We start from the raw sequence: 16,365 nt of genomic DNA on the forward strand, positions 1-16,365 counted from the left end.
ATTCCAGGAAACAACCAATCAATGATCCGCGCTTTCCCCTCTACTCACTCAACAACCTGTAGACACACATTACAGCATACTCTACATACGCATCCTCTCTTTAATTAATATTCACGCACACATTGTTTTTGGTTATGTTTTCTTTTTAATGAGTCAGTCACAGTTCATCTGCAGCTTGCAGCTTGTGCACCGTGCAGCTGACAACATCGTACATGCAGTGATTCAGTGTCATATTCTCTGGGTAAATAGCAGGTACAGTGAGAGGGAAAGAATGTATTTCCTCAGGGCAAACATTCATTTTCTCACTCTCCTTTCTGCCTGTATCACGGTTTGTAGACATAACACACAGTTCTGATATTGTCTTCAGTTCGATGGATTCCTGCTTGTGCTGCAGAAGAATCATAAGTCTGGAAGTGCAATCAGCGAGAGGGGCATGAGAGATGGGGGAAGAGAGGCACCAAATCTCCCTGAGATTCTTGGAGACAGTACCAAATGTTCAGCTCAAGGGCTATCTATCTATTCTCTACCCGTATGCTCTTATATTATGAGTGTGGGATAAGGGCTGCAAGCATGCACGGCAATCTGAAAATAATAATAAATGCAGTCCCAAGGAGCACAAACCCCACATAAACAAAAATACTATTGCCTGAAGAAATTCAGGTTTGGCATTGTGCATGCAGCGTCAAGGTTTAGTACTTTGACAGGAAATAATTTGCTTTCTGTATTGATCTTTTTAAAAAGAAAATCAATACACCTGTACACTTTATAGTAAGGGTACAAAACACATGCATGAATCTCTATCAAATTCAGTTATTGCAGATTTAACTGTGAGGTAATTAATTTAATCATTAAGTGTTAACTGATCACATATACTCAGTGACTTTATCATTTCTTAATAGTGAGCAACAAGAATCCATGATACTTTCTGAATTCATTCAGTACCCAATCATATGTTTTGATACCTTATTATGAAGGTGTTTCTTAAAGGATCATAATAAACACATAGCTTTGAAACTGCAACCAGATAAAAACTGAACTATCTCACTATCTCTGGCTCTGTTGTTGTGCCAAGGTCACTCTGGCTGATGGGGAAGGAGAGGAAGACAACACCATTCACCGAGACAAGAGGTCGTAATCAGAGAGAGCGAAGCCATAATCAAACATAGACCACTGGCAGGAAACAGACAACAAAGCGTGACAAAAGAAAAGAAAAAGAAAATCAAAGCGAGGGAGCGAGGAATTTCACAGAAATACTTCTGAAGGAAACCTTTAATCATACAGGGAGAAAGGGACAAAAAGGGGAGCTATGCGGATGAGAATTAAAAATAAAAAAATAAGAGTACGGACAGACAGAAGGTGGTATTTTCTGGTGGTTCTAATCAGGGACAGCACATCAAACATGGCCTGTTTATCAGAGCGAAGAAATACAGAGAAAAGCTGGTGGATGCCAGAACAATTCTGTGGAAAGCCAGACTCAAATATGCTGTATAGAGAAGGGGATTTGGTTTGTACAGCATACGGAAATTAGGACAGAATTGAGTAAATTCCTCCTTACGAAAATCTTTTCCGCATGAAAGATTCTTCCTGTAGACTCGGAGGGTTTAATAAGCTCGGGGGGGGGGGGGGGGGGGGGGTTGTTTCTCCCATCCTGTCTTCAGCCATCTTATTGGGCTGAGGAAGAAAAAAGGGAAGCGATGAGTTGTTTCTGAAGGTAGGGTGAGGACTAAGGGAGGATGATATCAGACCGTCTCTCTTCTTATATTTGCTTGTATTCTGGGAAGGTTCTGCAGGCCGCTCTCCACTTTAAAATACTAGTGGCTGGGACTGTCAAATCTGTCTGTTAAAATGAATCCCAGCAGATTAGCAGAGACACTTATTCTAATCCAGGCGACACTCAACTAAACCTGATGTTCTTTTTACTCACCAATCAGCTGCAGCATATGATGAAAGTGTGTCCTTCCAGGGAGCGTATACAAACAACTTCATATCATTACAGTCCCCTGGTAGGCCATGTGTTTGAATTACAGCATTGTTTTGAAAATGTGTCCAGGAGAGTTTTGCCATTTTTTTCCGTTTTCTGTGATGAGCAAATTGTTCCCTGCCTCTTTTCATGGCTTTGATAAATATTCATCTAGCTGACGCCTGCGTCCTGCTGCAGTGCAGTGTGTTACAGTGCTGAGCTGCGAGGGATGTTGATGAGCTGTGGGTCTGAGGATGCTCAAATCGCACAGCTATCAGGCCTCATCATGTCTCCTCTGGCCGGGCAATCAGTGCAGGATTAACACTCAGGTACATCTTGCTTCCTTTTTCTTTTTTTCAAATAGGGCATGACATTATCCAGCCATTAGACGGGTAAAGCCATCGTTGTTTGGTGTTTCACATACTGATGGGATGCATTGTGATGTTTTCTATGCTCTGCTCAAGGGACTGAAGTCTAATCCAACACAGAGGCGTTCAGTGGCATCCGGCAAGTGATGGGACAGTGGAGCCGCTTGTATGCAGTAACACACTTCCAGCCAGAGAAATCAGATGGGAGTGGGATTGAGCAAGCCTTTAAATGTGTCTTGGGGGCTGGATAGTGGCGGTGATTATCCAAAGAATCATGACAGGAATTCAATAACAGGCTTTCGTCCTGTGAAATTTCACTCTTCCCATAAGGATCCTTCTGCTTTTGCCTCACTTTCCGCTCCCTCCTCTCTTCTCTATCCCTCTGCTCCTCTGGGGGGAATGAGTTAAAAGCATAATACTGAGAGTACTTGAGTGCTGAGGATACCTCTTGAATGCTAAACAGTCTTATCAAATAGCACACTGCAGCACAGGATCTTAGGTACTGATGGGCAGTGAGGAGCAGAGCAGTCATCGGACAAGTCTGCATACTTTATGCTATGCGTAGTCCAGTGAAACTCAATCTACAGAAGGCTTCAAAACATTGAAATCATGAGCAAATTGAGTTTCCTCTCCATGCAGAAGATAGATATTCTTGTATGTGAATTCTTATTGCTTGTAAATGTAAACCTATAAGACATTTGTCACATTAACGTAACATTAAGTAACTATGCAGAGAAACGTTGACTCATGGAGCTCTGCAAAGCTTTTAGCAATTTAATATCTCAATGTTTTGGTTCTCTGGCTGCACATATAACTGTGGATGAGTGTGATGGCTTTCTAATACCACAATATAAAGACTGTACAGTAGCTTAAAGACAAATCTAGTGACAAATCTAGTGAAATCTAGTGTCAGTGGTAAAATGGGTAACGGTAAACAAGTGTTCGTTAACACTTATTTTGCTGCTTTGCAACATAAAGGTTACATAGGATGTGAATCATGTGCAAACGCGATCTGATAATTAGACTGAAATGCCGTTCTACTTCAATTCATTTGTTTATTATATTTCAATCACCAAACAAATAGCAGATGTTGGAAACAAGTCTGAGGTGTGAAACCAGGCTCTAATGCAGCAGAAAAATGCAACATAATTCCTTGCAGACTCAACTGGTAAATGTATATCAGGCCCCAGTCTGTCTGCCCCCTAATGGTTAATATGTTTGTCCTGCAGCTTTAAACAGAGAGGTCTGAGAATGTTGTTGGGTGCTGTGTAGCTTCTTTGTCTCTTAAATTGAAAAACATGCTTAGTTTTTTTTACCAAGAGCACAGAAATATATGCATAGTTCATGAATTGTAAAAACAAAAATGTAATGCGTAAAGCAAAATGTTTGAAAAGCAATAAGTAAATGACAAAATGCACGTTATGCTTATACATGGTGCTTGAGTTAGACGGTACAGCTGTATCTCCAAAGCTTTCTTTGGCATCAATGGTAGAGAGGCCAAATAAATGACTGATTATTATATTATATATTAGTAATTGTTTTAGCAAAAACGCCTAAAAATCTCTCATTCCAGCCTCTAAAAGGTTAATGTTTGCTTGTTTCATTAGTCTTCTGTCATAGTAAACTGAATTCCTTTTGGTTTTGGGCTGTCGGTCTGACAAAACAAGAGATTTAGAGAGGAAACCTTCAATCATGATGTATCTACATCTTTCCCTATTTTCCCTAGATTAATTGAGAAAACAATCTGGATTATTTTCGATAATGAAAATAATAGATGACTGCAGCCCCAGACAATGGAGTCCTCGATTTCTGTCAGAGACTTTGCGAGTTGAAGTGTATGTTTACAAATCTTTTTAATTGGGTATCGGATAAAAATCTGATCTGTTGATTCACCTGTTTATTAATCATATTGTGTGAATAAATCTACTATTAACACACCTACTTGGCATTCAGGGCACAGAAATCGTGAAATGCTTTGAAATTACAGTCACTCTCACACATACACTCCCACATACACAGACAAAACATTTCATCTGTATAACACTCTGCCTACACTGTTCCTTTTTGGGCTCAGATGAGAAGCACAGTGCGGCTGTGGGATGACTGCTTGTGCAGGAGGATAGGACACTATGTGTGTGTGTGTGTGTGTGTGTGTGTGTGTGTGTGTGTGTGTGTGTGTGTGTACTGACAAAAGCATTCCCATCCTCCAACTCTGCTGTAATTACACATAACAGTCTTTTCAGTGAGCAATGCTAAATAACAGTTCAGACAGAAACAGAAGACAGAGAGCAGAAATAGCAAACTTTCTCTCTCCCCCCCATCGCGACTTCTCGCACACAAACTCGCAAAAACACACACGCACACACACACACAAACACACACACACAGCATTGTAAGAGAACCTCAGTATAAAGATTTTATGAAACTGTAGGGGATGTCGTCTGGTGGGCCTTAAATGTTTAAATATGTCTTACTGCTACCGTGGGAAGAGAGAGTTTCCTGTGGTAATCCCTATGGCCGTGGTCTTCTTCCTGCTCCTTTTGCCACAACAATTTCCCTGAGGCATTAATACAAACATGTTTGTAAGCTTTGCATAACCCAAGAGCTACTAATGTGCAGAGCTATGGGAGCTGTAAATGTGCCAGAAACTGAGAGCAACACCAGCAACCAGAAAAAAACACACCTGACAAATAAAAACTGGCAGAGACATATTTTTTTGTTGTAACGTATTGCAAAGACAACTTAAAGGGTGTTGTGCCATGTGCTGTGAGCATTGTGCCACCTGTTCAAAGATGAGTAGTGCTCCTGGGGGTTTGGGGGAGCTCAATGCATGGAGAGTATTTTAGGTATAGGGCTCCGTCGCAGCCAATTTGGTAAAAGGCAGCATGAGGAAGGAGACGTCTTGGACAAAACCTGGCTTGAAGCTTAATTTAACATGTGACATAGATTTCATCCGACAGCCCCCGCCCACTCACACGTCTCTCTCTCTCACTCTCACTTATTTTCACACTCTCTCTCTCTCCTCTGTCGCTATCTGACAGATACACACACATTTACCAAATGTGATGTTCAAACCCCCTTGAGCTGCAATCTAGGGCGAGTGTGCATAAATAAAAAAAGACCCATTAAGAAGTTCAAAGGAAACCACATAAAATGACTGTAGCTGGCGGTCAAGCTGCACCATTAGCCAGCCACCAGATCTGTATGTTACAGGGTGTTTGTGGCGCTCTGTGTGCCTGCAGGCCCATCTAACCGTTGAAAAGTACAACCAGGAACTCCAGTTGGCTGATTTGCAAGTGTGACGTTTCTTGATGCATTCATACGGGTCGAAAGAAACTCCCACGCTGTGTCCAGAGTTGTTCACTATTTACTGTGCTGTCAGTCTATAATGTGTTCCAGGGTCAATACCAACAGGCGTTCACTGGAGAGAAATTAAGTACATTTACTTAAGTGCTTTACTGACGATCTTGAGGTAGTTAAACTTCACTGCTATTTAACGTTATTTTACAAATACTAACTACATATCAGAGGCAACTATTACTCCAACACATATATCTGACAGCGACCGTTACTTTGACTTCACATTGAAACACATGATCTACTTATAGAATATGATGCATTGTTTTAGATTGAAGGCCCTGCATATCCATTAAGGTGTTAATGTTGCTGAAAAGACCAGCTCAGGTTGGGAGCTGTACAAAGTTACACTATACTGATAAGAATGATAAAGTTGTAACTTGTCCTGCAACAAAGCAACAATAGACTGGAAGAGATCACCCACACAGTTCTGACAAAAGGGCAATTCTTACTACTAACTTTTTACTTTTGGTGGAGTATTTTTACATTGTGGTGAGACTAGACAATTAAAACCCACAGTAGCATTTGTTTACAGCTGGTACAAGAGTGTTTTACTCACAGCTACTTTATACAAAACACAAGAGCAAACGTGACGTTGGCTGACACAATGCAAACAAAAGCAACACAGCAACTCTTAATTTCAGTGATAGCAGGTTTACGGGAGTAGGCCGGTCTTGTCTGAGGGTCTGTTTCGAGCATTTGGACAACAGTACAAAACATTGTCTGCACAAACCATGCAGGATGAAAGAAATTATCTGATTAGTGTCCCATTTTGGTTATGTTTCTTTTTTTTTTCATTTTGCCAACTATATTGTCAGATACACAGACATTTCTAAGACAGAGTACAAAGTAATAAATAAATCATGCTTTTTGTACTCAGTCACGATGGGCTTATGAATACATCCCAAAAAACATTCTTCAAATTCAACTTGCATTGTCACTATGCTCAAAGTAACCAATGCGTCTCCCATTGAGGGTGCAGTTTTTCCCACAGACTGTGGAAGAGCATTTGCATATCTTAGAGCTCGACTGATGTCCTTTCTGAGTGGTTGATCAGAAAGGTTTGAGCTACCAAACAGCCAGATCAATAAAAGGCTCTTAATGGAATCATTCGAGAGGGTTATGACCATGTACGAGAATAGATTTCTGTTACTGGTTCCTGACACTGTCTGTATTGTTGCAGTTACACATCATGCACAAGCCAGATGTAACAAAATTCAAATGGGTGGTCATTAACATGAACATGACTCAAATCTTTGAATCGTGAGTCCATGCACAGACAATGCATCTTTTTTTTAAACCGCATGGAAGCTGCAGGATATCCGTGCTTTTCAAAAAATGTAATTTATGAGCGGCAGAATAAGGAGAACAACGAGAACAAAAGGAGGAGGACAATAGTGCTACTGTTCATAGACAAATAATGGGTAACGGCTGGCATCGTGTAGCTGGAGGCCTGTGGACTGAGCTGGTATGAGCTGAGACAGTCAGTGCTTTGGTGCCATCTTGTGGTCAATAAAGAAACATCGATGACAATCAACTACATTGTTGTCCGGTCAAAGGGAAGCACCAAATCTTTGTACATCCCAAAACTCTGCTTGATAGAAAGAAACAGACACAATTCAAAGGGAGTTAGATAAATAGGAGTTGATCAGTGATGTCACTATCTTCTAGTAAAAGCTCCTTTCTCCAACACAGCTGTCTGTAACTGCCGCTAACAAAAGGAAACACCCACCATTTGTACATCTGTTAGTAATAGCAGCACATATTCCATTAATAACATCCACTGCACCAACGTACTACTTTTTATAGTACAGTATATGTATTTATAATTAACACTTAGCAATCGTATGCCCTTTCCTAAGATGGAAACAGGAGAGCATAGTGAAGAATTTATTTTGATTTAACTATACACAAAAAAGAAGAACGTATTGAGTAAATGTAATGTGAATAAGCAATAAACAAGACCAAGAGTCGGCAGCTCAAGGCTCTGGGGGGGCTTTACTTAGGCACAACAGTTTTGAGCTAGCATTAAATGCTAACATTGGCCTGCTAACATGCATGAGATATATACAGTATATGTTCTATGCATGTAGATATCTATATAGGCCTATGTATCATCTCATAATACTCGAGCACAAAGCTCACATCCTTCAATCAGAGGATCGGCGGTTCGATCCCCGGCTCCGCTAGTCCACGTTGATGTGTCTTTGGGCAAGACACTTAACCCCAAATTGCTCCCACAGGCTGTCCCATCAGTGTGTGAATGGGTGTGAATGGGTCAATGACATGGAGTGTTAAAGCGCTATACGAGTACAAGTTCACTTACCCCGTTTACTATTTTCGTTCTGCATGTTAGCATGCTAACATTTACTAATTAGTACTAAATATAAACAGCTGAGGCTGATGGGAATGTTTTTGGTTTTGTAGGCTTCTAGTCATAAATCAAAGTATTGGACTAATTCAAATGTTCACCAGATTAAAACTCTCTGTGTGGTTGCTAAAAATATGTTTTGATCAAGATTAAAGGACATGTAAAGTACTGAGGAGGCTATGACACAAGCTAGGCCATGTATCCAAACAATGTATGTTTCATCTAGTGGATGGTTGCTGCTGTTTTTAATGACATTGATCAAATCCACATTAAACTTCCTACTCCCTCTGCCTGGCTTTGTACCACCAATAAGCCAATAAACTCTGTTCTGGGATATTTTTGTTTCATCTTTCTTTACTGAACAAGACACAGACTCATCAAAAGAGTATAAAATATTTTAAAAGCTTCCAAAGCACCGTTCAGTGTGTGCAGACACCCGTTCATCTGTCGCTCAATTCACATTTGAATTCATACAGCCAAAGATTAAACAATTATGAGATCAACACAACAAGTATACAACAAAAATGACAAAGAGAAAAGATATGTCCTCATATAAATCAACAACTCTGCATCTAAATATAAACGAAAGGCAATAAAAAGGATACAATCTATACAGTAGCTCAGTATTTGTCAGGATTAATAACCGTTACTTGCATATAGGTGGCGTAAGAGAGCTAAAACGTATACTGAAATGTTTAACTTGGCTCTGAAAGTCTGAGATAAATTGGAAAAATACTCCAAAAAAAAGACTTAAAAAAATTCTTAACATGTAATAGCATTAGAAAGAGCCGAGTAAACCCCATATTTACAGGACTGTAAGTTTGTAGTAGATATAAAAGTGAAAAAAGTTTTCCAAACTATAAACCCATAAATGTCAGTGTTTAGGAAGCATCAAGGTTTTAACAAAATTCAGTTTAACTCTTTGTTTTAGCTTAATATCTGAAGATCTGTCCGTCCCGGAAAGCAGTGAGCCGCCGTCCAAATGGTTCTGGATGGTTTGAAGTCAAAGTGAGAGAGTGTTTCACCCTCAGATCATGAAGGAGTGAGTTTGTTTGTAGTGCTTGATCTGCAGAGAGTAGAGAGAAATACATTGAATCATTTCCTTTAATAGGACCAGCGTTATCATCAACTTAACAGAATTGAATGGCAACCCAGTGAACAAAACAAGCCCCGGCACGATAATGATTCCTCTGATCACTCACATTGCGGATGGGAGGAGGAGGAGGAGGAGGAGGGTTGTAGGACTTGATGCTGAAAGACAAAGGGAAGCAGTTCAGTCTGAGCTCATTATCAGCCAATAACACACAGCTGCAGGCAAAACAAGAATCAGACTGACAAGTGAAACCCTCACCTTTTTGTTTTCTTGTCTTCTATTCAGAGAAACAACAAAGAAGAAAAGGTAACATTAATGATCACTATCATACTTGCCAAAGAAGTTGTACATGTGTCTCTTAATCTGTTGCCAGTTGTGGATAGTAATTAGTACATTTACGCAAGTGTGCATTAACACTCTTGTTTCTGTCCACCTGACTAATGTAAGTCCAATATTCACTCTCTTGTAGCTCTCCGGAGGGAAATGTCAGTCTTGTTAGCAGCTAAATTATTCACCAGCTAATGTATTTATTTAATGTCTGCTGTTTTGGTGCTGATCAGGTATTTGTACAGTGAATGTATCAGAGCTTTTTCACTGAAAACAAGGCTGATACGAGTAGTTAGACCGAACCAAAACACTGACGATTGATACATATCTGTGAGTTTGACCATTGTTTGTTATAAAAATACTGGTCAGTGCATTTTATACTCTTTTTTTTTTTTTTTTAATACTTTAACTTAAGTAAGATTTTGAATGTTAGACCTTAATTCGCATTGGAGTATTATATTTACATTTTGGTATTTATACTTTTTTCTACTTTTGCTTAAATGATCTGAAATCTTCCACAGTCTGCCGATTAGCACAGAGGTTCACAAACATTTTTTCCTTGAAGCGAAACCATACTTTTATCCCTTGAGGGGGCCCCGGGCCCCAGGTTGGAAAATAAACACATTTAGTTGCAACCGCAGTCATTGTTTGACTTTCACTTAATAGTTTTAGATTTCATATTTTTGCGTGAAAGATTACAATTGCAGCACATGATCCACTTGCTGTGACAAAAACCTTAGCAAAAAAACACCATGCTGTGTTACTGAGGACAAGTCTGTAATTCTCAAAGACAATCGACATCAAACAGATTACAAAATATTTTTGCTGGCGTAAAATGACCCAGCAGTTTTCCTTGTTTCACAAGATGCATCTGACTCAAAGAAATACGGAAGATTAAAAAATGGAAATCATAACCTCATAAGGGAATTGTAATGGTAAAATATGTATTAAGTATAATATATTAATAATAATATATTATCTTGGGATGTTTTGAAAGATGTTGTTCTACTGATGGGAAAGTACAGAGACAGGAAAAGATCACTGCAGTCCTACAGAGGTATTTAATTAGTTCATGAAACCAATGTCCTATCTTCCAAGGTTGTTCATATGCACACGAGAAGAAACATTGTTTCTGACCTCTGTATGAGACTGACTCCCAGTTGAACGCACCTGTGAGACTCCAAATAATGAGCAGAACAAATCATCCCGTGTCCAAAAAACCTATACTCCCTTTTACTATGAGGTAACTAAAGGCGTGACTTCTTTATGCATAAAATATGATGTGCCTTTTAGTTCTTTGACAGTGTTTTGCACAGTTCACTGAGATACGTGTCTGTGTGTTCGCTCTCCTGCTTGCAAGCATTAAATGGACTCTTACTACTTTGAGCATTCATCAGACTCTGTTTATTTAATCAACTCTTATCCCGCATCTACATAGAAATATTCCACAACAAAATAAAAAGGGAATATGTAATGCAACTGCGCGATAGAGTTTTACATTCCTATGCTGTCGCATTTTTTTCATTTTTATTAAATGATCTTCCAGGTTTTTACCTCTATTTTGTACTTTATAAATGCAAAACGCCTCAAATGTAAAAGCAATGATTTAAGACAGGCCCAAACCGCGACCTCATACGCACATGCAAACAGCCCTTCTGTACGGTCTATGAAACGGCCACACACAGAGCAGCATCACACTACTCACTCCTGCAGCAGCCTCGGCGTCGGCAGACGCACACACAGATGCAGCAGAAAAGGACGAGCGTCAGAAAACCTGCAGCAGCTGCTATCAAAATCGTCATATTCAAAGGATCTAGAAGGAGTGGAGAGAGATAGAATTTCATCAGTCTGTGTTGAGTGGAGCGAAACATGGAAACTTCAAAGAGGAGTTCTACCAAAACCATTTACATTCAATAACTTTCAGTTGTTGGGCCACACAGCTCTTGGGCGCCCCCACGCTGTTGGAGGATTCACAGCGGTACATCCCTGCGTCTATCTTGGACACACTCTTGAACTTCTGCTCCAAACAAACACAAGATGGGAGAGCAAGAGCATATTACATAACTTTGTTTGGGTGCATTTAAGTGTCTGTATAATTTAGCGTGTACTCACCAGTGTGCCCCTGTTTGTGTCGACGCTGTATAGAGGATCTTCCGTGGCCGTCAGAGCCTTGTTGTCTTTGTACCAGCAGTAGGTGGCAGGAGGCACGCTGAGTTTGTCCTTACAGAGAAGCTCCAGGCCTGAGCCCACAAACACAGAGCTCGGCACCTCGCAGGACGGGACGTGAGGAGGCACTAAGGAGGCAGGGAGGTAAAGCACCTCGAGTTACAGCAAAGAAATATACCATAATATAGGACTTTATATTTCTGTCCACCTTAAAACACTTAAAGTATTATTTTGTTGATGCATTTTGTTGTTTGGTTGATGTAGAGGGGTCTAATGATTAATTTACCAAAATTTAACTGGATTGAAATTAGTCCCTCTGCCAGGACCGAGAGGTTGAAACTGGGACGGCCACATTATTGTCACTAGTGTTTTCCCATTCAAATGAAACAGTGGTTGAATATGTAGAGAAATTTCTGAAATTTGAAACTTAAAGTAGGAGTGAGCAATACATCCTCCCTGAATAGTTAATTTGAGGTTGTATAATCAATATATTTCATGATATTGTTCTTTGAAAAGCTATTTTGAAACTGTAAAGTAACCAAATGGGGATTCGGCTAATCTAGCGAATTCTCCTCCCTCACTCATAAGCATGACACTGAAATGCAGAAAAACAAAAAAAACAATTACCAGTTTTGAAAGGGTAATGTGGTGGTGTGCATACATATGTATCCAACCATGCGTGATTTGGGGCGACCGGCTTACCCTGCCCATCATATACTATACAACTTCACTTGTGACGATGAAGCTAGCAGAGCTACGTTCATAATTAGAGGATATCAGGTCGCAAAATGCTGTTGACGTCTGCTTCATTCATTTAACCCTCATTTGTCTCACAGAAGTACACATACATTCAACCTAATATCTGCATATAAAACACATGCATGTTTCCCGTCCTACCGAGCACATTGAGGGTTACTGTGGCTTCCCCGAGGTTGACGTGGTCCTCGCTGGCAGTCACCTCACAGCGGTATTCCCCCGAGTCTTTCTGAGTAACAGAGTGTATCGTCAGCGTCGCTCCTTCCATCTTTGCCCGTTCTGCATAAGACCCTATAGTGGAAGGTGATGGATGATGGACAAAGCTTAACTAATGGCTAAATCAAAAGGTAATAATGAAAGGATGATGGGAGGAAAGCAGCAAAATATCAGCCATTTCAGCTCAGAGCAGTCAAAGGAATTTGTGCAGTAAAGGTCTTTCACTAACCCGTAAATTTGTGATTAAAGTACACAAATGTCACGCCCTTTCCTTTCTTCTTCCACTCAATTCGAGGGTTCGGATCGTTCTCTGTCCTGAACTCACAGGAGAGCACAGCATCTGAGGACAGAAAGCACAGCAGGAAAATTACTTAATGAATACAGTAGATGTACTTTTGCTTGAATCTGCAGGTCGTTTCTTGTAATTTGTTGCCTTTTGTCACAACTGTGTGCTCATGAATAGTGGTCAGCATGAAGTATTGCTGGATTTGTTCGGGTTTAAAGTTTCAGCTCAAATGTACGTTGAAGGCTGTTTTGTTCAGTTCCTGTTTTTTTCCTGCTTTTTTTAGAATGAAATGAGATATCTTCTGTTTCCCCTTTATTTTAGCTAATTTTCCAAATTGTTCTGAAACATATGATGCATCTGGTATTCTCACTAAAGAAGATAAGAGTAATTTAAGTTAGATTATATAAATCTGTTTTCCATTGGTTTGTCTGTTAATTTGACTGATTTGTTTTGGAATGAGAAGCAAAGCAGGTATCAGAGATAATATCTCACCCCTCATCTTTGCTGTCAAATTGTTCCTAAATGTCTCATTAACATAATTTATATTACCTCCCATCACTACTCCACTTCTACCCCCACTCATCTGATATTACAGTTCAAATACATAAAACATAAAGTGAACTTTTCTCTCGTTGTTGTTTTTTTATTCCAATCATTTCGAATTGGGCGACAAAATCCACAAATTAAGGTGAATTTGTTAAAACTGAGTGTAAAGTTGCTCTTTTATTCCTATTTTAAAACATTAATGATAAGACAAATGTTTAAAGAGACCAACAACTTCAATCACATTATACAAAGTTGTTCTTTAGAGATGTGGTCATTTTGAAGGATAAATAACTTATACTGCACGGTCTCACCTGTGTGCTCGTGGACCTCCACTTTGGGTTTACTGCTGCTTACTGTCACTGACATGGAGACAGGAACTGCAGGGGAGAGAGGACCAACCAGTTGTTGTAAATTGTTAGATCGTTTTTACCATCTTTCCTCTGCTCACATTATTGGCTAAACATATCTGTAAGCTAAACATATCTGTAGATCTAGAAAGTGTTGGGGCTTTTTGGGCTGCAGTGCAATCAGACCTGAGACGTAAACAGGATAAAAAGCCCATGAGAATGAGTATCAGCCTACACATACCAGTCATGGAATCCTATACAAAAAGTAATGTTACCCACAATGCATATCTGCTCTCTTTTTGTGTGGATGCACACATGAACTCCCTGACAGTGTTTTGCCATATCCTGGTGGTACCAGGAGCGGTGGTGTGTAGGAATGCAGGTGATGGATGACTCTCTGACAAGCTGCTCTATCCCGACCTGATAACCTCTTTTAGTGAACTATCCCTCCAGCGCACACACACACACACACACACACACAGCCTACATAACATTCCCCCACAAACATGCTGAGAAAGCCCCAAATCTTCAGAGTTCAGTGGCTGTAGTCAGCTTGAATTCCTTAATGATGGATTTCTATGGCAACAAGTTTTCACAGCAGCAAAAACTAAAACCCAGCTTTACCGAAATATAGTTAAATATGAATATATTTCAATTGATGTGAAAGTTTTTCATGAATAGCAAACTTAAATCCAGTTGTTGCTCACTGTGAAGGACAAAACAACTTGTAACAAGACGACAAGGGAGAAAATGACTACGATAAATTATCATTTTTATTTGCAAAATATTAAAGCATACGTCTTGGTTTGGTGAACATTTGGGGGGTGGTGTGTGTGTGTGTGTGTGTGTGTGTGTGTGTGTGTGTGTGTGTGTGTGTGTGTGTGTGTGTGTGTGTGTGTGTGTGTGTGTGTGTGTGTGTGTGTGTGTGTGTGTGGGTGGGTGGGTGGGTGGGTGTGTGCCACACACATGCATGGAAAGCATGCTTTTCTTTCGCAGACAAAGAAGCTCTTTGTGACAGTAACCTTACACTTCTCAGCTGGCACAATAACACACACACCCAGATATCTGCGCAACACACTTGTGAGGCTCTTCACGGATTGAACCTTTAACCCTGACCCTCAGCCTAACCTAAACCTGCTTTAACCATTGAACTGAATTTTTGCCATGAACTAATGTTAAACTACGGTATATCTAGTTCATGTTAAAGACATGAAGTCCATATTGACATTGAATTTTTAAAAAGGAATTAATCTGAAATGTCAACTGTTTACATGTTTTATAATCATTTTAAATTACCAATCATAATACCATGCCATTATCATTGACACTAAAAGGAAGAAAAAGAAAATACAATTCTTCACCAGCCTCGTCCTAACTGAGGAAGTCTGAATCTTTTAATCTCTGTGAGGAAATTTGGTCCTCATGAGTAAATACAAGAAAGATCAAAACACATGTCAAAGCTGCAATTTAAAGCGTGTTGTTTGGAAAGCAACTTCAAATGCATTTTTCCAGATAGCGAGAGGTCATTTTCATCTTAGTGCAATCAGCGACAGGGTCAGTCGGCGGCTATCTTCAAATTGAAACGTTGGGATCTCAGACTCCTCCGCGGGGCCGCGAAATGTGTTTCATCACCCTGTGGATCTCAAGATTGATGTAAACAGGGAGCCCAAACAGCAACCACTCCCTGCACAATGTCACCCTCTGATGCAGTCCCTGAACACATCACAGCTCCTCCACTGAACATGCACAAACTACATCTCACAAATTAAGGATCAATAAAGCATAAACAAAAACCAATCAGTCTGCTTCATGTTGAAATCATTAGTTGTCACAATATAAATCTAGCTAATCTGTTGCACACGGCCAAACATGCATCGCCTGAAGAAAACATTTCTTATCAAAACATTTTTCTTCTATTAAATAGTAAAAAAAATATGAAATCACGTAATAATCCCGCATTTCTGATGGACCACACAAAATATTTAGGAAGAAATGGAAGAGGGTTATTCCTTTTTCTTTGTGATGATTTTGATGATTTCTTTTAATTTTCCTTTGCAGATTTTTTAAAAAGTCAAACAAAACAATGATACCATTTTCATATTACGGTTAACTTGATAGGTTATGGTACACCATCATATTTAAGCTTTGCCTCTAATAAACGGTGAACTGAGTTGTATTAAGAGATATTGGGGTGATGGTATTGCAGTCCAAATTACATTTTTAACAGTTTCTTCTATGCACATCTTTATAAATGTTTACCATTTTGAGATGATAATCTGAGCATCCTATTAAAAACACACCACAGAGTGTGGAAATATGGACTAGCAGAAGCTCCTAAAACGTGCCTGCTAACATCATAGATTGGCCAACACTTACTCTGTTGAACAACCTAATGAATGCACTTCTTCCACTGAAAACGTCCAGCAATATTATCTATTAGCATATTGCAGCTTATTTCTATGTGATTAATAAGGTGTTATTGTTGAATAAATTGTTTATTAAAACCAGAAATAAACTCACTATTCATTAAAGTGACGAGAAGAGGCAGCGCCAGGATCTTCATGGTGTTCAT

The 16,365-nt window shown here is 39.6% G+C and overlaps 1 protein-coding gene across 1 annotated transcript; it reads right to left on the reverse strand.

Annotated features, from left to right (window-relative positions):
- Positions 1-9,032: 9,032 nt before the first annotated feature.
- On the reverse strand, positions 9,033-16,365 carry jam2b (junctional adhesion molecule 2b; the record flags this gene model as incomplete). Its single annotated transcript, XM_079170711.1, has 10 exons — positions 9,033-9,122; positions 9,259-9,307; positions 9,408-9,426; positions 11,182-11,289; positions 11,385-11,493; positions 11,589-11,770; positions 12,540-12,689; positions 12,844-12,954; positions 13,758-13,823; positions 16,314-16,365. 10 exons carry the CDS (start codon positions 16,363-16,365, stop codon positions 9,084-9,086), a joined length of 885 nt encoding a protein of 294 aa, XP_079026837.1. The 3' UTR covers positions 9,033-9,083.

This window comes from Pholis gunnellus (genome assembly GCF_910591455.1).
Source record: "Pholis gunnellus genome assembly, chromosome: 12".
Classification (NCBI taxonomy): Eukaryota; Metazoa; Chordata; class Actinopteri; order Perciformes; family Pholidae; genus Pholis; species Pholis gunnellus.